Source organism: Trypanosoma cruzi, genomic scaffold, assembly GCF_000209065.1.
Source record: "Trypanosoma cruzi strain CL Brener 1047053516711 genomic scaffold, whole genome shotgun sequence".
Classification (NCBI taxonomy): domain Eukaryota; phylum Euglenozoa; class Kinetoplastea; order Trypanosomatida; family Trypanosomatidae; genus Trypanosoma; species Trypanosoma cruzi.
Window position 1 is genome coordinate 265,667 of NW_001849563.1, and position 24,022 is coordinate 289,688.

The window sequence follows — 24,022 nt, forward strand, 5'->3', positions numbered from 1 at the left end:
TTTCTTACCAACTTTTCCGAATCCCCCAACCATCGAGACATCAGATCCGCACTGCTGACACTCAGGAATGTGCCGTCCGCCTCGGTTGCCACGGCCTTTGCAAGAAACGACTTGCCGGTACCAGGTGGACCGTACATGAGAATACCCTTCCATGGCTTGCGATTGCCAGTAAACAGCTGAGGAAAGCGGACCGGTAGAATCACTGCCTCCTTCAGTGCCTCCTTTGCCCCCTCAAGACCGGCAATTTGTGACCAATTCACGTTGGGTTTCACACGCACGATGGCGCCCCCCAGTGCATTCCTCATGCGTTGCTTGTCCTCTTCTTCTTCCTTGGCCTTCTTACTCGCGGAGGCGGTCTTCTGCGCTGTGCTGCCTGCATTTCCAACATTGCTGTCGCCTTCCTTTGACCCATCCAAATACTCCTTGATCATCTTCGCCCGCTCCATAACTTGACGCACCTTATTCTTTAGCATTTCCTTCTTGGTCGGATTCTTATTCTCGTACTTTATGGCCGTCATAAAAACTTCAATGGAATCCATGTACCAGCGGTAGGCCTCCTCATATTCCTTCGCCTCGTCAAGCGTAGTCGCACGCTTCAATAGATCCACCGCCTTTGACGTAAAGTCCACAGACATGGTAAGTAATTTCAACAAATAGATAAACACGTATCTTCGGACGCAGCTCTCGTGTTCTCTCTGTATGGGGCTTTGTGTGGATGCAATTTACCAGTCGGTTCCCTCTGTTCACTTACTCTCAATGTATATATATATATATATATATATATATATATATATATATATATATATATATATATATATATATATACTCACTCCCTTCACACACACGCACAATCAAATCCGTATCAAAAGTCAGAAATAAATGGTGCACGCAACTTACGCCCTCTTTCCTTCGTTCTCTTGTCGTCCTCTGCCGCGGGTGTCGCTCCAGCAGAGGGAATACTTGCGGTTGGTAAACTTTCCTTTGATGCGTGCTGTTCCTTTTTTTTTTTTTTCTTCTGGCCTATTCCCCCTTTCCCTTTTGGTCCACACGCCTCTGCGCGCACAGAGTAAAAGAAAACTATTAGAAAAAGAAGAAGAAAAAAAAAAAAAAGACAGAACACAGAAAAAAGTCATAAGCAGCAGACAATGGAGAAACACCACAAAAGGAATCCGTTTTGGTTCCGCAGCTCATCGGTGCGTCTTCCCCTCCAACGGCATTAAACGGCAAAACTCGGTACGTCGTCCACAATAAGCTCCTCGTTTCCTCTTGTTCCCTGAGGTGCCTTCTCTTCGCTTCGATGTTTGCATTCCACAAATACGTCACACAACAACTCGCAAAAGAAAAATCAAATAGTGCAATAAAATATTTTTCGCCATGTATTTTTGGATACAAAGAAAAGCAAATAAAAGATAAAGAACTGCTGCAACAACCACAAAAACGAGACCATAAAGAAAAAAAAGGGTAATCAGCAAGATATATATATATATATATATATATATAATGAGTGGGCATATAACTGGTATACACAAGGAAAGAGAAAAACACAGCCGGCTTCTCAAATGCCGCACCTCAAAAGACGATTCTCCATTGCTTCCGTAAGCCTCATCATTACTTCAATCGCCTGGGGGCGTGACGCTGGTCGGTGCCGCAACATCCCAATAATAAGATCTATCAGCTCCTCCGAGTAAACGCGTGTGTGCGCTTCAATTGCGGCACGAACTGCACGTGCCAAGGAGTCCGGCGTCCAGTCAGAGTCATTCAGAACCGTCATAACGCCCTTGCCGTTGCGAAGCATTGCGAACTCCGGCAGCGTCGCCAAAACAAATGACACAACACCCAAACTAAATATATCAGACTCCGTCGATCCCGCCGACTTCACCATCTCTGGTGCACGATATTCAAATGTCGGTGAGTTCCCATGGCATTCGTAAAGAACTCTTGACGTTGCACTCGATTGAACATCGCAGGAACGGCACAGATCCAGATCCATAAGAAGAACTTGTTCCTCACGGTTAAGAAGAAGTATATTATCGGGTTTAATGTCACAATGTGCCAGGGGCGGCCTCTGGGAATGAAGATAGTGTAAAGCAGATGCTATTTGGAGGATAATAGAGCAGAGTTTATGCTCTTCGATGGGTCCACGCTGCCGCTTGATATAGTTAAAGAGATCTCCCTCGGCGTAGTACGGCATGATGACACAAATCTTCAACGGGTTCTCCAAACCAATCACATCCAAATAACGTATTAAATGCTTATGGGAAAGCATCCGCATCTTTTCGGCCTGAATAAGACGTGCCTCAAAAGCCGCTCGATCCCCGTCATCAAACGTCATCTCCTTTGAAACCACCACCTCATTGTCCAGCGTCGTGCACTTAAACACAGCACCCTGGCCCCCTTCACCCAGCTTCTCGCAATTCCGCAAATGCCTATACTTTGAAAAAGACATCCCCGTCGTTGCACTTGTTGCCGCCGTTTGTGATTTTGTTCGTGAAATGGAAGCTACCAGGGCTTTCAGCTCGTCGTCTAAAAACATTCGAATCTGCCTGTTGCCACCCAATAATCGGACAGGGGCTGGACAACACGTCAGACACTTCAACACACCGCACTCAAAAGAAGAAGAAAGACAATTTCTGCACAGTGGTTCTGCACACACCTCGCAGTAGTACCATGTGCTTTCGTCTCGCAAAACCCCTTTACACCTGCCGCACAGCGTCACCGGCGCCGCCAGTGGGGATGACATCTGACAAGACTTGCAGAGAACGGTGGTGGGCCGACCCTTATATGACTGAAGCACACATCTTCTACAGACAATGGAGTGACATGCGGCGCACCAGTAATAAGCGTTTTCCATATTCCTACAGATGGCACAACCCAGGGCAGACTGTTCAACTTTTGCTGTGCAATCGGCACATTGTCCAGCGCAGCTCACGCACCGACGGCACAAATAGCGGCCACAATCTACACAATTGGCTAACGTGGCATCGCCCTCGCCGCAACGTTCACATCTTTGTGATTGAACCATAGGCTCCTGGGCGTCCCATGCATGTGGTTACAAGGCTTTATTGGTGCCAACAGGCAGTTTTTTCACCCTTTTATATTCAGAATGTAAAAAAACATGTACATATATATATACAATAAAAGGAACACAAAAACAACAAAAACAAGCCCCAAAATGCAGCGCACGTATGGGAAACAGGAGCCCACATCACCGAATAAAATTAAAAAAAAAAACGCATTTGAGTTCCTTTATTATCATACATGTTCCTTTTCCTTTTTTTAATCTGCTTGGATAATTAAAAAGATAAAGACTAAGAACTAACAAATTAACATCAAACAAAAAAGAAATATTCCCACAGTGATACAAATAAACATAAGAAACATCTCATTCAATGAAACAGCCAACTCGCTACGGTAATGCTGCCGAATTCTCATTTTTCAAATCTCTGGCTTTCTGCGTGATAAAGGGATGAAAAGTGAGTGATGGGTCAACATAACGCTGGGATCGCTCTCTATGCTCCGTCAGTCGTCTAACCACATCTCGTCCCATCACACGAGAATCCACATTTGTACCGTTGCTCCGTTCCGCGATAGAAGGCTGAAACGAGGCCAAAAAATCCTCAAACTTCTTCTCTTGCCTTTGCAATATCGCCGATCTCTCGTCTTTTATAGGATATAGCCGCTCATAAACAGGGCCATGGGACTCCATAGACATCGCTCGTGGAGAGATTTGTGGATGGAACGAGTACGGAATCGTTTCTGCCGGTGGTGCAGGACGCTCCAGAAGCCGAGGAGACAATTGAATGGGTCGTGTTGGTCGACGGGGCGATATAGGCGGCGATTGCAGAAGGGATTTTCCTTCGCGGCTTGGCTCCACATCGGCCTTTACTTGATAAAGACGCTCATAAAATGGAGCACCGTTCTCCATGGCCTTGGCCCTTGGAGAAATTTCCGGATGGAACGAGTACGGAAGCGTTTCTGCCGGTGGTGCAGGACGCTCCAGAAGCCGAGGAGACAATTGAATAGGTCGTGTTGGTCGACGGGGTGATATAGGCGGCGATTGCAGAAGGGATTTTCCTTCGCGGCTTGGCTCCACATCGGCCTTTACTTGATAAAGACGCTCATAAAATGGAGCACCGTTCTCAATGGCCTTGGCCATTGAAGAAATTTCCGGACGAAACAGTGGAGGTGTTGCCCCATCAAGCAACTCCATCATGCGGGGCGAGAGATGGGGAGATGTGCCGTTTAAAGCACCGCCCGGTCCTGCTTGTGCAGGGGAAGGCCTTGGAGAGTATAGACGTTCATGGTAAGGTATTTTGGGCCGCTGTGTCTCCCGTGCAAATTTGGAGATCTCTGGCTTAAATGTAGGCAGTGGCTCCTCCAGAACCTTGTGTCGCGCTGAGGATCGAGCTGGTGTCATCGCCAAACTCTGACAAGGTGATTCTGTTGAACCGCCATTCGTTGGATTACGTCGCCGCTGGGGCAAATGTCCACGTGGCGTGCAAGTCGTGCGTGGGTGAAAAGTGTATTCATTTAGTGAATGCTCCATACTCCTCTTCTCTCGCCGAAATTTCTCCTCCATGTCCAAAATAAGGCGTCTGTGAAAAGGTGGTATTGCCAATTCCTGCCTTCTCGAAGACGCCCCTCCGCAGTCGTTGTATCCGGCAAAACGCCGAGGCAAACCTTTTCCCATCCGAAAGCTTCCGGCGTCAGTGGTGCCCGGGGAAAAACATGTTTTGTACCGAGAAGAGTCTGTGTATTCCTCACCTTCGTTGTAGCGTTCCCAATGAGTCCCTTCAAAACCCCTTGCATTGAACTTTCGTAGGCTCTCAACGGTTAGTTCCGAGGTTTGCAATGGCTCCTCGCTCTTATTAGAAGCCTTACTGTTTTGCTGCACAGCACTCTCATTCGCTGACTGAACCTCACGCTTCTCTCTCAGAGAGTCCACATTGATCCCATCGTTCATGAGCAGTTCTTCCTTGGCTAAGAATATTTCCTCGTTAGGGCCTCGTTCCGACTGTCCCTTTTGATCACTTTCCACGATAAAATTGCTCACATTGCTCCTGATACTCCTCTGATTGTTTTCATCCAACTTCAAACTCTCGGCATACTCATTTTCTTGTATCTTCCCGGGCGAGCTGAGAGCAGCTTTACTGCTCAAGAGAACTTTAGAAGCATCATCGACCTGTCCTGGCAAATGAGGCTGACTTCCTTCCATAAAAGAGGCACTTTCTTCCTTCTCGCCACCCTCCATCTCTTTTTTGACGTTCGTTGCTGATGTTCGCATATCACTCGCAGCTTCTTCCTGCAGAACGTTTTCGTCAGTAATGATGGGATCGCCCATTTGGCTTCCTTCTTCATAAGCCTCTCCCTGAACTTTTCTGAACGCTCCCCGAATTTCCCCACTTTCTGCCGGCTGCGTACTGCTCAGCAGGTCCCCGGCGTGGTTATCATCCACAGAAACCACGCTAGCCATATTTGGCGCGGGTCCAGCCATCCCCTCGCTCCCTTCTTTTAAAAGGCGATCGTCACGGGAAGCAACAGCCAATTCCTCATCAAGAAACTTTCCCACTCCTTCGGAATCCGGATAATTCTGCTCGATCTCGTGTTGACATGGTTCCTCAGCGCGCACCACCTCGGGATTGGCTTCCAACGCGTTGCGCTCTGGCAGGTTGGAACGCACCGGTACATTCTTTGGAGAGCAATGCTCTATGGCCACAAAAAGTGGCATCCTTCGCTTAAATGGATCATACCCGTGCGTTTTTTCCCAATACCTTTCTTCCAAAAAGCGTTTCACCGCCGCGCGCCCAGCGTCGTCGGCTGGAGCGGGTAATGGCTCTGACAGGTCAGTGGCCACAATTCTGAGTTCCTCTGTTTCTTTACTGCCAACTACAGCCATTGGCTCCGTCATTTGGGTAGGTGGTTCCTCCACCGTTTCCATCTGGTGGGTCTCTTCCAAACCCTCCTCCCACTCTTCGGCCTTTTCGCTCGTCGCCGCTGCCATTTCCGCGTCACCTTGCGGTGTCACCTGCTTTTCCTCCACACGCGTCCCTTCCTCACATCCCTCAGAAACTGACAAGGGTCGAAGACCAGAAGGAACAGCGGAAGAGGCGTCTGGCAATTCGCTCCGCTCACACTGCTGGACTTTTCTTCGCTCCGATCCGGAGGTAGAGGCTGCCGCGAAGGAATTTACGGAGCCGCCGCCGAGTCTCACTGATTGAATTTCTTTATCAGAAGATCGCTTCCACGAGGAACCTCTCATCATTGAAGGAGGTTCATTTAAAAAAGCCGCCTTCGGGGTATGAGACGAAGAACCTCCTGGCTCCCCCGCTGGCGCCGCCAAACTTGCAATGTCTTTTTTCACGTTGGCAGCTATAGGAAATGAAAAAGGAGAGGTAGGAGCAGCGGCAGCAGCCGTAGGAAATGCCTCAGTGGTTTCCATAGAACTCTTATATGTGGGTTTATTCAAAGAAGCCAAGTTGTGTTGTCTCACGGCTTGCGCATCATCGGAATCAGAGTCGCTATCGACAATCCGCAAGTGAGCAAAACGGTCTTTCAACATCGATCGCTAAATTTCAATAGCGAGTAAAATAATCCTCTAACGCACACCCAACACAATTTTTCGCGTGCAAATACTTCCAATGTGTTTTTTTTTTTTTTTAATCCACACGTCTATTTGTGTTTATATGTATGCGTGTTGTTCCTTCTTATTGCTGTGTTAAAACACTAAAAAGAAAAAAAAGAAGAAAGCAACCACAAAAAAAAAAAAAAAAAGAACAAAAGAAGAATTCGTCAAGACGCTGTCAGCAAAACGCGCGACAACAATAAAACCAACAACCCCTTTGGTAGGCTCAAAAAAAAAAAAACCCCGGCCCTGGGGCGTGACCCTACCGCCACAGCGCACCAGTGAAATAGTCAAAAGACAATAATAACAAATGAAAAAAGTGAGCTTGCACGCCTTACTTCTTCTCGTTCTCTTTGGCCTCCCTGCGTTCCTGACGCGCCCTGCGAATGCCAAAGAAGCGAACAGCGCTGTGGTTCTTCTTGAGGAACTTGTACACGTTCTTTGTGCGCTCCTCCTCTGTCACCTTGCGTGGTGCCTCGGGGGCAGGCGTCACAAAACCACCAACAGCCGCAGTGCCAAAGCGTGTGCGGTCCTGAGTGGCAGACTTCACCTCCTCCTCAGTGGCCTCGCCCTTCTGCACGTTCTTGTAGCTCATGGGGAAGAGCACCAGCTTGCTCATGTACGTCTTCAGGCGCTGGATGTTGATGCTCATGCCCTCCTCGCTCTTGTTCTTGCGGCGACGATCCACACGGATGCCAATCGTCGGGGCAAAACGAGGGTTGATGCCGGCAGCCTTCAGCTCCTCAACGGTAAAGCCACGGCCCAGGCGCTTCTTCATGTTGTGACGCACCGTGGGGCAATTCACCTGCGGGCGCAGCGCCTTGAGTGGGCGTGGGAACGTCTTCTTCGCCTTCAAAAGACGTAGGCGGCGACGGCGCAGCTTCTGTGCGGGCTGGTTGAGGAAAACCTTCACATTACCCTTCTGGGAAGAGCACGGGTTCCAGTGCTTCCTCTGGTGCACGTGGGGGATCGCGTTTTTTCCCTTCGGCATTATCTCGACCTACTCCTTTATGTTTGGTTGCGGCAATTTTTTTTTTTTTTTTTTTTTTTTTGTGTGTGTGTGCCGCAGCAGCAGCAGCAGCAAAAAGAGCAGTTTTTGTTTGTAAACACGCAAAAATAAAAATAAAAAAAGAAAAAAAAAGAAAATGAAAAAGAGTGAAAAGAAAAAAAAAAGTTCCTGGTGTCCAAAAAAAAAAAAAAAAGAGAAGGGGGGCTCACAATCTCATGGTGGAAACACGATGAAGAAGATTCAGCCAAGACGGAAGGAAAGAAAAAAAACAACAACATGATACCGCCCGCAGATTAAAAACAGGGGTGAGTTAGCCACAAAGAAAAAAAAAAAAAGGCCCGTAACAAAGGCCCCACATACGCAGAAGTGAAACAAAACACAAACAAAAACTTGCGTTTTGCACCAACGCCATCAACATCATCCATACTAATACTTCTACCAATAATAATAATAATAATAATAATAATAATAATAATAATAATAATAATAATAATAATAATAATAATAATAAATAAATAAATAAATAAATAAATAAATAAAATGATTCGCTTCTTTTATTTTATTTTATTTGTTGTTGCTTTTTTTTTCCTCGTTTTTTTTTCTTTTTTTTTTTTTCTCCATTGGGTCCGTGAGTGCTGTCGAGATCAATGCGGTTTGGATGCAGCGGCGATGGGACGCTAATTGATCTTCACGGAGATCCCCGAGCGCTTCCGCACGGCGTCCGTCACTTTCTTCACCTCCACGAGCAGCACCGAATCACGCAGGCTGGCCTTCACGCTTCCCTCTTCAAGGGGTGAGGGAAGTCGCACGCAGCGCTCAAATCTCCCGGAACCGCGCTCTGCCATCACAACGTTTTTGTGTTCCTCTTCACTCAGCATGGACTTGCGGTTGCCTCCAATGCACAGTTGGCTGCCCTCAATCTCCACAGAGACGTCGTTGCGGTTCATGCCGGGCAAGTCAGCAAGAATCTTGTAGCTGTCCTCCCTCTCGACAATGTCCATCGCCGGCACCCATGATCCACGAGCGGATGTGGAGAGAAAACTCGTGCCGGTGACGGACTGCATGCGATTGAGAAGGCGCTCCACATCGCGAAACGGATCCCACATGTTTGACGGATTTTTATCGGCCGTATTTCCTCTTTTTCTCACGAAAAAATTGCCTGTTATTTAAGTGTGTGTGTGTGTGTGTGCCCAAAAACAAATGCGTCATGGCAAAAAAAAAAAAAAAAAAAAAACGGCAGAAGCAGCAAATTACAGAAGAAAAGATAATTTTTTTTGTTGTTTGTGTTGTTTGGTAGGGGCGGATGCAGTGCATTCACCCACCACAAACAACCGCGCTCTAACTCACAAGTTTGCATCCGTCCGCATGTAAACAAAAAATGTAAAAGTCAGGAAAAAAAAAGAACCTAATAATAATAATAATAATAATAGAAAGAGACGCGTCATCTCGCCCTCCCACTCATATTATTGGCCCTGGCAGCAAAAAAAAAAAAAAAAAACATTTAAAAAATAAATAAATAAAATACCAGAAAATACACAGTGCCCCCATATACATCCACAGAAGTGTATACACCGTTTGTTCCTTTTACATTCATTTCGCCTGCATACACTGCCATTTATTGTTGCATGCACTTCTTTCCTCGCAAAGGCAACACAAAACTTCACGAAACGGTTGAAAAAAAAAAGATAGTGTGGAGATTGTACCTCACGGCCTCTTTTACAGCCTTCAAGTATGTTCCTCAATAAAACTCTGCCATGCGTCTTTATTTTCGTCGCAGTGCTGCAGCGCAAAGCAAAGTGACGGAAGAAACTCCGAAATCGCCTCCACCATAGGCACCACAATGTACGTCATAAAAGAGATTTGACCCTTTGGAAAATCAGCCATTTTCCTCTTGCGGTCCATAAATGGAGATATGGGGAGTCCACACGCCGCCTCTGCATCCCCCTGATTGTAAAACTCTCGTGAAATATTTCTCGCCCATTCAGCGTAGATGTATTTTGGCCTCGCACAGTTAGAGATGTCAGCCATTTTTATGCTCATAGATAAAGCTAAAAGAACATCTTCCTTTTCCGTATGCCAGTCGGTGGTCTCTGCCATGCGTAGCTTAAACTTCCTAAGCAAATTTCCATGATTCCCCATATCCGTTGCCAAAACCATCTCTATCATTGTTTCACGCACCACATACATTTGTTCATTGCTAAGGGGAGCGAACACATTGTAAGCAGGATGTAGTATAAGTTCAAAAATGCAAGCGATATGGTGGTTTTCAAGAATGGATCGATCATTGTAGAGTGTGCTCAAGTAAGCGTTTGTCTTGGTATGAAAATTGTTATTTAAGCCAGGATGATCAAAGTCATGAATGGCGCCAGCAAGCACACCTGCCAGCACCTTCTCCTTGCTTAAATGGCACTTTTCCTTCAGACCAGCAATCATCATGATGTAATAATTGATATGTGCCACATCAGCAGCATGCATTGAATTGTGGTACGGGTTTGGATGGTAACCCGCCTGGACGCCCAGCAGGAACTGCTGCAGTACGGCGTCATCAAGATGAAATTGGGCAACAAGATCCAATTTGTAAAGAAGCACGTAAGTCGTGTAGAAAAGCGCATTGCCGTTAGTAATAATTTCCAGCTCGATGACATTGTAGTCCCATCGATCCAGACCAGAAAAGACATCAAACATATCCCTGACCAAAGGACGGGAGAAATCATTGAGAAGCGACTGCAGTTCAGGACGATCTAAAACAGTCATGATACCGTCAAGAGTGGCACCAGGAAAAAGGGGGAATGCGGCCCGGATACATGCCAAAATGCCTTGGTCCACCTTTTCCTCTTTTGGATAATAAAATTCCGCATGTGGAACGTGCTGGAAATACTGCGCCCCGCCCTTCTCATAAAGAATATCTAGGGGCTGTTGATCACCAATCCCGCCACGCATCATCTGGAGTTTGCTCTCAAGAGATTTTGCCTCAAGGAGCAAGTTCATCGTCTTCTCGGATATGATAGAAGCCTCCTCCCGCAGTGGCTTCACCGTGTTGAGAAGTTCTTTTAATCTCGCCTTGTAGCGTCGCAAAGCCGCCATCTTCACGACATGGTCACACTCTAATTTTTCCAAAGCGTCGCCCCGGTTAGAACCCGCAGAAACACGACGACGGACCTGTAGCATGCGTGTCATGGGTTCAACAAAATATTCAACAATCGCATTCTGCTCAGCCGAGGCCCCGAGACCGGAGACCATCACAAGCTCACATGTATAGTCGTACTTCACACCCCGCTCTTTTCTGCTGAGGATATTGAAGTGAACATATTTACTAGTACTTGTGGAATATCGTACAACGGCCCTATTATTCAATACATCGGACGCAAGCGACTTGAAAAAAAGGCCCCACGAAACTCTTATGCCAGCGGCATCTTTCGATGCCAGAAGTTCTTTGTCTGTCATACGCTTGGCATAAATCACACCGGATGAGTTCTCACGGTATGAAATGACAAGCTCGTCTGTCCCCGCTGCACAAAACAAAATCAACATGCCAACAGATGCCCGATTGTCTCTCCCTCCTTCGCTCTTCTGACGGTCATCCATAACAACCGCCCCGGATTCTTTAATGTATTTATCCTTTCCGGGCATTCGCATCAGGGGCTCCTTCCCTCCACTCGCTTTCAAAGAACCACCCAACTTTAACAACTGACCTCCCGAGCGAAAATCCACATCTGGCGGTGGCAACGGATTGACATCCCTCGTTGCACCGCAACCCATTTGGTGCCCTTTTCCGTCTCCGCGACAGTGTTCAAACAGGTCTCTCAGTCTCCGTTTGAGTGTGTAATATATATGTACGTAACTATATGGTTGCTCTGATTTAACAAATAGCCCTGTTCCCTCCTCGTTTCAGATCTGTCCCCCCATTTAAAGCCTGAATTTGTAAATAAATAAAAATAATAAATAAATAAAAAAGAAGCGGCAGAAAAAAATTAATATTTATTTTTAGATATGCAGGCAAACAAAGTGAAATTTTCTCATGTTGTTACTTTTTTTTGTTTTTATTATGAATAATTGAAAGAGGAAGAGGTTTCTTCTCTACTTGTCTTAGTTGGCATGCGCACATGGTATATTTCTCGCTGTCTCCATCTCTGAATGACGGCCTGCACTCTTTCATCCCCATTCATTTCTTCTCGCCCAGCAATACTCGATGGTCTATGACGGAAATCGCAGCCACAAAAGCAGTAACCGTGCAGGCAACGTTGGTGGATGCGAGCAACGACGTCCATTAGAAAGGGACATGAAGGGAGTCACGGCCGGAATGACAGGAACGCATTCACCCTCAGAGGTCTTCCGTGATGCAGTCGCTACACGTATCATAGCCATAAAAGATACACACACACACACACGCTTAGGAGACGAATAGAGCTGTCAAATTACGCCACTACACCAAAAAAATAAAATAAATAAATAAATAAATAAGTAAAAAATAAATAATAAATCAGCTCCAAAAGTACGCATTTAAAACAGCAAATAAAAAGACGATGCCCTTCATTAGCGAATAAGTGGGTCCAAATGAAACGTAAGAGGTTCTGTCGATCCCTCCACGGCAGACACACGAGGACTGTACGTCGCGTACTCAGACGCCGAGCTCTCCATAATTATCTTTTCAGAGGTATCTGAGCAAAATTGCACGGTTGCCATCATCGCCAAAGAGTCCACTACCGTTGGGTTCCGTGGATCAGACAATCCCGGCACAGCAAGCGAATTGCCACTATTGTCAATGGCCCTCTGCACCTCCAGTAGCCATTCAGAAATTCGACATTTATCCGATGGTGAGAGAGGCATGAATGACGGCCCCCGGTCCCCACACTTTCTAGCCACATGTGATGAACTCCGATAGAAAAGAAGAGGTTTGTAGCAACTCATTGTCGTCGACGGGTGATCCTGCCGCCTTCCACGGCAGCACAAAAGAATGCCTACCAATGCGACCATAATGCAGACGGAGGCAGAAAGAACAACCTGCAATGTTGTGAGTTCCTTCGCCATGCAGATGCTGCTCGTAAATAAAAATGATACGCACACGCGCCAAAATAATAAATACACAAATAAATAAAGAAAAAAAAAAAAAAACGGGAGATCACCATATATTTTCCCTCTCATTCACTCACTCTTTGTGCCACACTCCACAGGCAAATGACCTCTTTACCTGCCATTCCGCGCAAACACGACACACACACACACACACAGACAGCGAAAGAGAAAGAAATGTTACAAAAAAAACATTTAAAATGTACACAGTGCGTGAGGTATCAGACACCAGCTCTCCCATTCTTCTAAAAACAAAACCACAAATTAATACATATATATATATATATACCTGGCATAAAGCTTAAAAAAAAAAAAAAAAGAACTGCTAATGAGCTATTATCAACGATAAAAGGAAGGAACAATGCAAAGTGAGGTCTCTGCTCCATCACTGTCGCCAAGTTTGCCAAGGCCGCCGCCACTAGCAACAGTGTCGTAGATACGATTGTAAATGCGCTCGTACACAGACAAACCACTCTCATTTTTATGTTGTGGCTCTTGTGGTATAGGTGGGTCATCTTCTTTTTCAGGTGAAATGAGAGACACCTGCGGAGGACGTCGCAGACTGCGCACAGAAACGCCGTCACGTCTACCCAAAAGAAACTCTTGCGGGGTCGTCGTCGACGGACGCGGAGCAGATGACGGGCGTCGCTGCAGCCGCATCTCACGCTCTCTCTTGATGCGGCGGGCCTCTTCCTGCCGCTCCAAGTACTCCTGCACACCCCAGGGCGTCCCATCACCGCCATACACACTCTCCCCACAGCGTGTGGAATTAACTGTTGGACTTTCTCGCTCCAGTTTGAAGGTGCAATCCTTAACCTTCTCGGCTTCCTTCATTCGACGCAGCTCACGCAGCTTCCGTTCTTTGCGTGCAAGCCACTGTTGGTTTCTTGCAGCAACATCTTCTGGGCCGCCAAAATTAGAATCTCGTTTGTTTGTAAGAGGCGCAAATGTACACTCCTTATGTTGAATTCTCTCTTGTTCCTCCCGAAGTTTCCGCAGCCTCTCTTGCCGAGACTCCTCGTAGAACTGCAATGACTCTGCCATGGATTCGGGAAGAGAAGCCACACGGCCGCCACTAATAAAACTCTCTGAAAATGATAAGTCCTTTGATGCAGGATCTCTGTGTTTGGGCGTGCCCCGCGTTTGACGATACAGACGCTCGCATGTACTCTCAGGAAGCTTTGATGCAATCGCCTCACTTACAGGATTGATGATAGGCCGATGACATCGTGACTCCTGCTCACATTCCCGTTGCTGGGCTTCCTCTTTCAATGCGATGCTTTGCATGTGTTTCTCCATAAGCTCATCCTCTACACTACGGAAACGCGGTGTCGTGGCCGCGTGTGGACTGATTCTTGGGGTAAAAGGTGCCGCACCATTTGATATGAGCTGTTCCTCTTGCCGCAAGCGGCGTTCTTCCCTCTTGTAACTTTCCGCGTATAACCGCTCTGCCGCATCACCATCTCTCTGAAGGGTGGCGGCGTATAATGTAATTTGAGGGATTTGCTCAGCTCGTTTTTCAAGTTCGTGCCGTTCCCATCTCTTCAATTGTGCAATGCGATCCCGCTCTATAAGCGCATCCACCGCACTCATGCCCAAAAGACCCTCTTTCTTCCGACGGCGAGCTGCAAGGCACTCCGAGCGCGGGTTGATAACTGGCGTACCCCGAACTTCGCTCAGCTCATGCATCAACTTCGCAGTGCGCGCCGCCTCTCTACGCTGCTCGCGCTGACGATTCCAGTCCATCTGAGTTTTTTCTGCCATATTGCGAGCCCTTGGGGTTGCCTTTCGGCCCTTGCGTGATATATTCGGCTGGAACGGGGCAATGACACTCATCTCCTTCAACAGTTCTTCTTTACGCTGCTTCGCCTGAAGCTCCCGGCGCATCTCTGCCTCCTTCGCCCGCTGCAGCAGGCGGTCCTCTATCCGCTGCTGTCTTCGCGGGGTGTTCCGTGCCGCTGCGTAAGTGATACTCGGTGCCGGGCGCAGCTCACTGAGCTCCTCCTCTAGTGCCTGTAGTCGCATTGCCTCCTTCTTCTCTGACATCAGTCGCCCCCTTTCAAGCAATGCCTCGTAAATCGGTTTCCCCTGCTGGGAAACACAGCCATTCCCTCTCACAGCTGTAGTAACAGCGGAGGAACTGATGGCGGTGCGCCGCGGCGACACAACTCCACGCGGACTCAGTCCCACAGTGCTGCCGATGAAACGCTCGCCCGCCTTCTCCCCCTTCAATAGAAGACATTTTGGTAGCGGTGCCTCAAGGATGCTGTTGACACGGTCCGCAAAAAGACCCATAGAAAACGACGGTGTCTCACGCTGGTCATCGAGCAAGAGGTCCATCGTTCGACTCCCCTTTTTCCCTCCTCCTCCTCACCCGCAAAACCTCACAGCTAAATAAGACACATAGACAATAAAATAAAAATAAAAAAAAATTCGCAAGAAATTCAAGCCGAAGTGCAGTGGATCCCAACGCTTTTTCCGGTTTGTATGTTCTTCATTGTTTGGGTTGGTCCTCCCCTTTTAATTGAAAAAAAAAAGAGAAAGATAGGAGAAAGAAAGGAGAGCCACCCATCCCACCCACCGCCCTCCGTTTCGTAGGATATTATAGCATTATGCCGTACTTGCTGCTAACGTATCTTTCATACATTTTATTCAGTTTTCTTCCTGCTGTTGTTGTTTTTACGCTGTGCAATTACAAAGCAGACGTCCTAGGAGCGAGATTTCCCTGTTGAAATTGATTCGTAGTCACTGTATTTACAGGAACTGACACTGCAGCGAAGAACGGTAGCCATCATCTGCTGGCAATGTTTCGCGTATAAAGCTGGGTCTTTTCTTTCCTCCTCTGTCGGTGTGTATACCGGCAGGGCCCGCAACTCCAAGTGGTTCACAAACTGTGAGCATAAGCGCATCAAGAGATCACTAAAGCTGTTTCCACCGCAGGGACGTCCCGTCCAGCATGGATTAAAGTGTTTGTAGGGAAAGCTCACGCAAACCATCTGCAACGGCTCCCCAGGCACCATGGCGCCTTTTTTAAACATAAAAAGTGCCCTTTGATTGGACGTGGTTCCCTCCGGAAAAACAAGAAGTTGTGGGGACTTGGGGTTCCGGTCCTTCGCACGTGCTCCAATAGCATCTGCAGTCTGCTGTCGAGAGTTCACGTCTTTACGGTCCACTATAATGGCACTCAGGCATTCAGCAACGTCCGCAAAGAATGGAACTTTCTCACAGTTCTCCTTCCGTGTCACAAACGACGGAAAGTTCCCCATTATAAAGAGAATAATGACCTCCATGATACATGAATGGTTGCCGATCATTACCTTACACTCAGATGCATCTGCAAATCTTCCAAACACCTTGATATGATATACCCCAGCAAAGACGGAGCCAATATGAGCAAGTACAGTGGCTACGTTGCTCCACACCGCAAACCAAAGCGGGTTGCCACGACGCGTTCGACCTCGCCAGCCGCAGAGGCTCATAAAAAATGTCGCGAGTACGGCAAAAAAAAGTAAAAAAAAGATACGCAAGAACAAAAGACCGGTTGCGGCAAAGAACGCCATCTTCAGTCGCTCATACGTGGTCCAAGGGGTATCGTATGTCAATGCGATCTCGGGACCGACCTCGGGCGGGGTCGTTGTCAAGTATGAATCATCCAGAAGAAGCCTGCGCGGGGCAGTAAATATGAGGCACCGCAGGTTTTCCAATACAAAAAGGGAGAATAAAAAAAGCAACTGCAGTAGAAAATACCGCCACATCAGCTCTGTCCATGTAATATGGGAAAAAGCAAGACCAATTTCCTGTGTTATTGGCCTCACATTCCGGACCCTCTGGAGCGCGGCGGCCGCAAGACTTTGAAACTCCTCCAGCTGGATCTGACCGTCGCGGTTGGAATCCACGTGATCCATCAAACTTCGCATTGTTTCATTTATCGCCCTCTCCACAAGTTTTTTGTACTGGGCAGTGATCGAACGTATGGACTCCGAAATCTGCTGCTCCGCCACAGGAGGTCCAAAGGTCTGTGTGCATAAAAACAGCACAACGATCAGTCCAATAGGCAAGCGAAGATAACAACTCAAAGACATCCTGCATGCGTATTCGCTTTTCAATCTTTCAACCCCAACTCAGACAGAACACACACACAAAAAGAAAAAAAAAAAGAATAGAATTGGTAGAAAGTAAATAAAAAACCTTTTCAGGGCCTCTTAGAAGATAACGAACATCGCGTGTAATCTATCGTTAAGCGAGACGCAGTCGGTGGGTTCATATACCAAATCTTTATGTGCATATATGTGTAATCCCTTTCATTTTCATTCTGCTTGTTTTGCCTGTGGATTTTCCTTTGTCGCCTCCCCTCCCTTCTTCCGTACGTGAGTACGTAAACGGTCGGCGTCCATCCAACCCAGACAACAGTATGTGTCTCTCTCATGATTATTCTTCTTGCTCTCCCCAAAAAAAGTAAAAATCCTTGCTCTTTTCGTAGCCCACATAAGAAACGAGACTGGCGTCACTCTCGTCAGTCGACGTCCAGCGCCAGAGAGCAAAGCAGGGTGTGTCAAACTCGGTCTCTGTCTTATGAAATGTCAATACGTCGTACCGGTAGGGGTATGATCTTGGATATGACGGTCCGTAGCCAATGAGCAGTTCCTCTCCCTCCTCAATTTTGCGCGCGGTCATGATGCTAAGACGTCCCTCACGATGCTTGTCCTCCTGTATCCACCCGCAGTTACTCTCCTCAAACTCACATGGCTCGTTGATAAACGGCGTGAATGTTCCTTGAAACTCCTCAAAAACAACGTTGTCATAATCTGCGCAGTTAAGATCCTTCAGGGCATACTTGGTAACAGGTCGACCAAGCTTTAAATGCTCTCCGCTCAAGACATCAAGGTAGCCAGGGTAGACACCTACAACAGTAAAAGCTGGAATATCCTTCGCGGCCACAACGCCAATGCCCCCTCCCTTCTCTGGGCGCTTCTCTCGCTTTAGAAAAAGACAAGATTCCTCTGACTGATAGAATGAAGTGAGAACCCGCCTCAGGGATGCCACAAGTGACGCATCCTCGCTACTGGAATGGGGCTGCTCTGCCTTCTCCGCGAGGCACAAAATATCCCGGAGAATGTGCTCGGGATATTCTTCTTTAATAGACAAGGCTCGAGAAGCCACACGGTGTGCATTGCTTGCCTCCCTATTGGCTCGAATCTTGACAGGAACGTGAACGTCCTCACAGTTAAAACAGGCCCGTAAGTATGCCTCAAAGCCAAAGTTGGCTGGTTTCCATGCCACCTGCTCAGCGGTGGCCTCTCTGGAGCAATCGCAATGCACCGTTAACCCACAAAAACAGCAAACCTTCATATCCTCATTTCCCTCCGGTTGGTGACAAACAAAACACAACTTGTACACGGAGGCAATCTGAAAATGCAAAAAAGCCTGCCACACAAGGAGATCAGTCAACTCATGCCGTGGTTGGCCCAAATTGAGGTTACTGTCCCAAATGCTAATGCTGTACTTGCAGTTCCACCAGAACAATCTTCCCGATTCCTTCTCCTTGTTCAGTGACCAGTCCCTGGAGGCCGTCGGAACCACCTCCCCCATGAATGCCAAAACAATGCACGCTGATGTCGTTGAAAGAAAATGAAAGAAAATGAAAGAAGAGAAAAAAAAAAAAAAAAAGATAAAAAGGAAGAAAAGGAACAAATAATAATAATAATGAAAGGGATCTACAAAAAAGAGAGCATCAACGTCACACAAATGATGCATACGACCGCCTTCAAGCCCCACCACAAATTGAGAGGCCACAGAAGCAATAAATAATAAAAAAAAAAAAAAAAGTAAAAAAAAAGCACGGCATTAAAAGGAGGTGGGGCGTTATGCCAAAAAAATCATCCAGCGTACCCGCTTCATTCCTTCTATTTTTATTTTTTACACCCACATTCAAAATTGCAACACTCCTATCAATATATATACTTATAAATAAATAAATATATATTTATATTTGTTTATATATTTATATATATATGTATATATATATTTTTTTTACTCATTTTGCCTTTTTCCCCCCACAGGTTTCAAAGGACCAAACATATATATATATATATTTATATAGATGTGGATATGTATATGTATAGAGATATATAGAGATATATGTGCCTCCTGTGGGGTGGGGGAAAATAAATTACAGAAAGGATAATACGTGCCATCCAACAACAACGAAAACAACAAAAACATTGAGAAGTCGAGATGAAAAAAAAAAAAAAAAAAAAAAAAAGAGAGGAGGCGAGAGGAAAATCACCCCTCGCAGGAAACGGTGTATATCAAACACACAAAAACACAAACACCAAACACACAAAAAAAAAAAGATATTCTCCGTGCCCGCCGCCAAGACTTCCCTCCCCTCAGATTTTCACAGAGCCTACAGAGCAAACAAACAAAAATAAAGAACGAAAAGTAGTATACACCAACAACAAAAAAAAAGATAATAAAAAAAAACAAAATAAAAAAAAAGAGGCAAGCAAAAAAAGGAAACGCCCACGGAAACAGGATCAATCAAAAAACATAAATGTAAACACGCTCATTTCCAAGAAAAAGTTCGGCAGGAGAGTGTTCGGCCGGAAATGTTAGAGGCCTTGGGAGGAAGGGTAAGGCCTGGATCCAAATAAAACTACAAACAAATACAAGGCTGGCGTGATTTATTTGTATTGGCAGCAGCAGAACGAACGCCTATGGCATACACGCAATTACATTCCAACCATTGTACGCCGTCGACTTGCCCTTTGCGTATTATAGGGCAGCACATTATTACCTTTTGGAGGGTCAAGGAAGTTATCCTGCTTCAGCGTAAGTACATCAATAGTACTGCCACTTTCACATTCAACAGAACGAAGTTGAAGCTGCGGGTGATCGTGGAAAGCATCAATGGAAATTTCTGAACCATTCAAAACGTCATCAATGACGTCTGCAAGTACAAAAAGAGTGTTGTCAAACCTTGAACTTCCTCCACAAGGGCCTCTGAAGTCCCTGACGAGCAATGCATTTCGGGTGTGCGCTCGTAAACAATCCGGTGTATTATCGATTATAATCGTCTGGTGAAGAGGACGACCCAACGCAGCAACGTCCTTAACATAACCCGGTCTCTCGGTCCACCACTTTTCATGGCGGTAAATACAGTGTTGGATGCAGTGTGAAGGATCTATCAGCTGCAATACTTCCATTGCGTAAGACTTTTCCCCAGCAGTCCAGACGACCGTTTCGCAGCGTCCACGCAATACATCAAAAAGTCGGTTGATCCCAGGACGCAGAATGATCCTGCCAGAACGTGAGTACACAAGCGTTTCATCGAGGTCCAGTACAACAACAAGCTTTCCCTCATCAACAGCGCGTACGGGTGGAATAAAGAAACCGTCAGCAGCACCAGCGGCAGCGCGGGCTCGTACTAATCGTGCATTCGAAGGCGCATGTGACAAACTGAGTGATGAAGACAAATTATTAGAGGCCGGGATACATCGTAATCGTTTTGAAAGACTACCGCGTGAAAAAATATATGACTTTAGTGAGTTTTCCGCCGGCATGGATGGACTCAGTGTGAAGCCGTGGCGACCAGAAATGTTCCCTCCCGTGGTAAGCTTCGCAAGAAGCAAGGGAATCCTTCTCACAGAACCTTCACTTGCATGGCCCTGTTTTCGTATACTGCTTCTGTTTCCCGAAACCAATGATGTTGAAACGCTTGCAAAACGCTCTGAGATGTGGCTGGGCATTGGTATATATGCGGATGTGGCCCTTTCTGGCGGTGTATTGCACCGTGATGTTAATGGCAAGCCACTAGCAAAAAGGCGTGCATGTGTTCGATCCGACATGCCCACCCGGCCTGGAAATCAAAATATATATGTATATATAGGAGGGGAGGTGTGCTCCAAAACAGTAGGGAGAGTAGAAAAAAATGGCAAAACAAAAGAATACAAATAGGAAGTCTTCAATCCAACAAATACATGTATATGTATGTATATGTAAGGTACACCACGGATCCATAGGAACTAAAAAATATTAACATACGTCATTCCCCCCACTCCCAATAATAATAATAATATTGTGTTATCCAAAAACATGTGCAGCCATAAGACTCATAAAAAAAATTTACCGACGCAACAAGAACCAGATGCCCCCGCTACGCCCGCTCCCTGTTCTTCTAAAAAAAAAAAAAGTCGAGGTGCCGCAGGAAAAGTGCCACAGACGCAATGCTCCTCAAACCCACTGGCAGTGACAACTGCATCAGGGGGAACCTTGTGAGGTGGCATCTGCATGCTGCCCAATTTCTTTGATGGTGATACCTCCTCTTTTCGATCACGCCCCTCTTCCCCGACAAATGACAAATTCAACGGTCGCATTACCATCTTTGGCCGCCTTTCTCATCTCTCGCAAGCGATACATGCCCTAACCCAAAATCCCCTTCACCAATGGCCTACACTCTTCCCGCGTAATACATTTGAATGCCACAAGGGACGCCCCACAATACACAGTGACCCCTTTACAGGATGCACATTCCCGGAGAGGCTGCGACAACGTCGATTTTGTAACTCGGGTACGACAAATATGACACTCCTTCTTTTCCCCTGAACAGTTTAGAGTACCCTCATCACAGGAAGACACAGAGATTGCCTCGTTACAAAACTCACGGAAACGCACGTCACTAAGACACTGGTGCAGGCGGGGAATAAAATTTAATGAGATCCATGTTACAATAGAAATTGGGCAATTACCAAAATCCAAACTTGGAATGTGCTCTAAAGTCACTTTTTAGAGCATGCGGTTCATTTAAAGTCCCGTACCCCTTCCATGGATGCAGTCAAGGAAAAACCATACCCTTTTTTTTGTGTGTGTGAGTACGTGCCCTGTAGAAGTAAATACAGCACAAAACACACCGCATCAGACACATTCCCACCCTCGCATCGCCAATAAGGAGACAAAAAATTTTGTTTCCAGCAGCAATCGAAGAAAGGCGGGAAAGAAAAGAAAAAAAGAAAAGAAATGAAAAAAAAAGAGAAATGAGGCAAACATCACACAGACAAGAAATTATCCCTCGAAAAAATAAACAACAAAAAAGGGGATTAACTCCCCCAAGCCACACCACACCACCGACTGTGATTTTTTGCACCACAAAAACTACCAAACATAAAAGGCAAAAAAAAAAAAAAACGGAGGAAGGGGGACGGTCGCAAAACTAAAGAAAAAAGAAACAAGTGGTACAACTACCAATAAGGGGCGACCCTGCTAGCATTCACGCATTAAATGCAAAAACTTCAAATGCAAACACAGTGTGCTCGCAAAAACAACGTATAACTTCAGCAGTCAATTCGGGAATCTCAAAAACCTTCACATAACCCCAGCGAGGGTTCTCCGTATTCTCCGCTGTCGATGTCGTAAAGTAGCGTTCTTCACGATCATGCAAAAGAGTAAATTTACAAAACGTATGTGCAACAAAAGCTTTAGGGATGCCTGACGCTCCCACAACGTGAAGACAGAAGCGTAAACTCTTCCCGATGAATTGCATTGGATCATCTCGCTCATTGGCGTGATGCTCACACGGGAATAATTGAATGTGAAGCGTAGCCTCGGTAAGCACGCCACTCTCCGTCAACAAACCAATATAAAAAGAACGTCGCTGTCCACGCAGCACACTCTCTAATGTAATGCTGCAACGACCTTTGAAAAAAAGAAAGCACGACTTATTGTCAAGAGAATGGATGAAACCTTCCGAGGCAGCCTCCACCCTTCTTCGAAGAGCAATGTTACTCAGACGAATGTTGTTAAGCGCCAACTCCAGTTTGTCCCTCGCGTCGTGAACACTACCAGCAAATGCAACTTCCTGCCTCAGTTTATCCCGCTCCTGGGTCAAACGTCCAATTTCTTCTTGCTTTCTTTGCTTTTCCAGCGCAAGAACATCCAACCTGCCCTCTAAAGATGCAACAAACTCCCTAAGTCGCTTCAGCTCAATATTCTTCTTGGTATCATTCACCTTGGCCTTATTAGTAATGGCCATGGCGTTCTGGGCGTATTCCAAGGTGGAGATGGTCTCTGTCAAATTGTTTGCCGCGGTCGACACGGTTGCGAGCATCCATGTCTTGCTGTTGCCACCAAAGCTCTCCGACAACAGCCGAGTTAGCTTCGAAGCGCGCAAAGAAATAAAAGCGTCTCCTCCCTTACGGTCACTGAACGAGTTCATCGCCCGGCCCAACATCAAAAGAGACTGGTTAATCTTCTTCGCTTCCTCAAACGCAACCCCAGTAGATTCCGTCTTGCTCTGGCGCTCACTTCCAGCTAAATCCACTAACAAAACTACACTTTCTACATCCCGCATATCCAAAGACCCATACTTCTGAGAGATGGTAATTTGAACGATGGCATGAGAACGCGAGCTTGTCTCGTTCATCTTTGTCTCACCTGTTTGACGATTTGCGTTGCCCTTCTTGAGCAGTTCTAACATTCGCTCCAGACTAAGCACAGAGTGCACGCCCGCCCCCTTCACATAAACGCGATGCTGACTATCCTCGTGAATCTCAAGCGACTCCGGCTCCTGCCCTCGTGCCCGGGGAGCGAGGAGATCACGCACCTTCTCCATATAAACCTCAATCATCGTCACAAAAAACTTGATTGTCGCGGCACTGTCCGATTCCACACGGAGCTGAGCCTCCTCAATCATGTCCTGCGCAAAGCGTGGAGCCACACCATAGCCTTCTTTGCTGTTCAGGTCACCAAAAAGGCTATGTGTCTTTCCGCTTCCTGTCTGGCCGTAGGCAAAAAGACAGACATTAAATCCTTCAAACGCCTCCTTCAACATTGGCCGCCCAATCGCCTCATATACCTCGTCCTGACCCCCAGTAAACACACGATCAAATTTAAACATGGTAGAAGCGCGTCCCCCTTCGGCGTCAATCAAAACAGCTCGCTGATCATCTGAATCAGCATGTACAATTACCTTTTCGCCCTGCCGCGGAGGACACATGCGAACACCCACCTGGATGCGACCAGCAGCTTTTGACGTTTCTCCCATCTTTTCAGGCAAAAACTGTAGTGCAAAAAAAAAAAAGAAGAAAAAACAGAAATATTATAATATTATGCTTACTCCAAGAAATTTATCGGCCTACATCAAAAGGCCAAAACCAAACAAAAATAAAAACTAAAAAGAAAAACTAAATCAAAAATGAAAAATAAAACATTAAACAAAAAAACTAACAATATAAAAATGCGTAGGCTTGAAACGGCACCGTAAGTTTAGTAGTGAAGCTTCGTGCGGCGCCAGTGACGGCGCTTTTCATTCCACTTAATGCGATTGC

At 46.4% G+C, this 24,022-nt stretch overlaps 12 protein-coding genes across 12 annotated transcripts, besides 26 other annotated features; all 12 read right to left on the reverse strand.

The window, feature by feature from the left end:
- On the reverse strand, window positions 1-635 carry Tc00.1047053510323.4 (katanin, putative; the record flags this gene model as incomplete). The annotated part of the gene is made up of 1 exon (XM_805882.1): window positions 1-635. A coding segment is annotated over one exon (635 nt), but the record flags the coding sequence as incomplete, so codon positions are not given.
- Window positions 1-24,022: a sequence feature (heterozygous, Esmeraldo-like haplotype).
- Window positions 757-825: a microsatellite.
- Window positions 1,069-1,128: a sequence feature (A-rich).
- Window positions 1,474-1,500: a microsatellite.
- Window positions 1,556-3,022, reverse strand: Tc00.1047053510323.10 (protein kinase, putative; the record flags this gene model as incomplete). The annotated part of the gene is made up of 1 exon (XM_805871.1): window positions 1,556-3,022. One exon carries the CDS (start codon window positions 3,020-3,022, stop codon window positions 1,556-1,558), a length of 1,467 nt encoding a protein of 488 aa, XP_810964.1.
- Tc00.1047053510323.20 (hypothetical protein, conserved) lies at window positions 3,407-6,559 on the reverse strand (the record flags this gene model as incomplete). The annotated part of the gene is made up of 1 exon (XM_805872.1): window positions 3,407-6,559. The coding sequence occupies one exon, from the start codon at window positions 6,557-6,559 to the stop codon at window positions 3,407-3,409; it is 3,153 nt and encodes a 1,050-aa protein (XP_810965.1).
- Window positions 6,726-6,785: a sequence feature (A-rich).
- Tc00.1047053510323.30 (60S ribosomal protein L13, putative) lies at window positions 6,957-7,613 on the reverse strand (the record flags this gene model as incomplete). Its single annotated transcript, XM_805873.1, has 1 exon — window positions 6,957-7,613. One exon carries the CDS (start codon window positions 7,611-7,613, stop codon window positions 6,957-6,959), a length of 657 nt encoding a protein of 218 aa, XP_810966.1.
- Window positions 7,650-7,674: a microsatellite.
- Window positions 7,735-7,795: a sequence feature (A-rich).
- Window positions 8,072-8,142: a microsatellite.
- Window positions 8,144-8,171: a microsatellite.
- Window positions 8,181-8,246: a sequence feature (T-rich).
- Window positions 8,309-8,737, reverse strand: Tc00.1047053510323.40 (heat shock protein 20, putative; the record flags this gene model as incomplete). The annotated part of the gene is made up of 1 exon (XM_805874.1): window positions 8,309-8,737. One exon carries the CDS (start codon window positions 8,735-8,737, stop codon window positions 8,309-8,311), a length of 429 nt encoding a protein of 142 aa, XP_810967.1.
- Window positions 8,844-8,865: a microsatellite.
- Window positions 9,038-9,060: a microsatellite.
- Window positions 9,112-9,153: a sequence feature (A-rich).
- On the reverse strand, window positions 9,357-11,390 carry Tc00.1047053510323.50 (hypothetical protein, conserved; the record flags this gene model as incomplete). Its single annotated transcript, XM_805875.1, has 1 exon — window positions 9,357-11,390. The coding sequence occupies one exon, from the start codon at window positions 11,388-11,390 to the stop codon at window positions 9,357-9,359; it is 2,034 nt and encodes a 677-aa protein (XP_810968.1).
- Window positions 11,554-11,585: a sequence feature (AT_rich).
- Window positions 11,596-11,618: a sequence feature (AT_rich).
- Window positions 12,071-12,112: a microsatellite.
- Window positions 12,165-12,773, reverse strand: Tc00.1047053510323.60 (uncharacterized protein; the record flags this gene model as incomplete). The annotated part of the gene is made up of 1 exon (XM_805876.1): window positions 12,165-12,773. The coding sequence occupies one exon, from the start codon at window positions 12,771-12,773 to the stop codon at window positions 12,165-12,167; it is 609 nt and encodes a 202-aa protein (XP_810969.1).
- Window positions 12,702-12,743: a microsatellite.
- Tc00.1047053510323.70 (hypothetical protein, conserved) lies at window positions 13,041-15,041 on the reverse strand (the record flags this gene model as incomplete). Its single annotated transcript, XM_805877.1, has 1 exon — window positions 13,041-15,041. One exon carries the CDS (start codon window positions 15,039-15,041, stop codon window positions 13,041-13,043), a length of 2,001 nt encoding a protein of 666 aa, XP_810970.1.
- Window positions 15,111-15,135: a sequence feature (AT_rich).
- On the reverse strand, window positions 15,410-16,783 carry Tc00.1047053510323.80 (hypothetical protein, conserved; the record flags this gene model as incomplete). Its single annotated transcript, XM_805878.1, has 1 exon — window positions 15,410-16,783. One exon carries the CDS (start codon window positions 16,781-16,783, stop codon window positions 15,410-15,412), a length of 1,374 nt encoding a protein of 457 aa, XP_810971.1.
- Tc00.1047053510323.90 (hypothetical protein, conserved) lies at window positions 17,130-18,455 on the reverse strand (the record flags this gene model as incomplete). The annotated part of the gene is made up of 1 exon (XM_805879.1): window positions 17,130-18,455. The coding sequence occupies one exon, from the start codon at window positions 18,453-18,455 to the stop codon at window positions 17,130-17,132; it is 1,326 nt and encodes a 441-aa protein (XP_810972.1).
- Window positions 18,323-18,385: a sequence feature (A-rich).
- Window positions 18,511-18,537: a microsatellite.
- Window positions 18,653-18,726: a microsatellite.
- Window positions 18,778-18,841: a microsatellite.
- Window positions 18,939-18,963: a microsatellite.
- Window positions 19,161-19,199: a microsatellite.
- On the reverse strand, window positions 19,433-20,548 carry Tc00.1047053510323.110 (hypothetical protein, conserved; the record flags this gene model as incomplete). Its single annotated transcript, XM_805880.1, has 1 exon — window positions 19,433-20,548. The coding sequence occupies one exon, from the start codon at window positions 20,546-20,548 to the stop codon at window positions 19,433-19,435; it is 1,116 nt and encodes a 371-aa protein (XP_810973.1).
- Window positions 21,693-21,733: a sequence feature (A-rich).
- On the reverse strand, window positions 21,967-23,739 carry Tc00.1047053510323.120 (kinesin, putative; the record flags this gene model as incomplete). The annotated part of the gene is made up of 1 exon (XM_805881.1): window positions 21,967-23,739. The coding sequence occupies one exon, from the start codon at window positions 23,737-23,739 to the stop codon at window positions 21,967-21,969; it is 1,773 nt and encodes a 590-aa protein (XP_810974.1).
- Window positions 23,851-23,915: a microsatellite.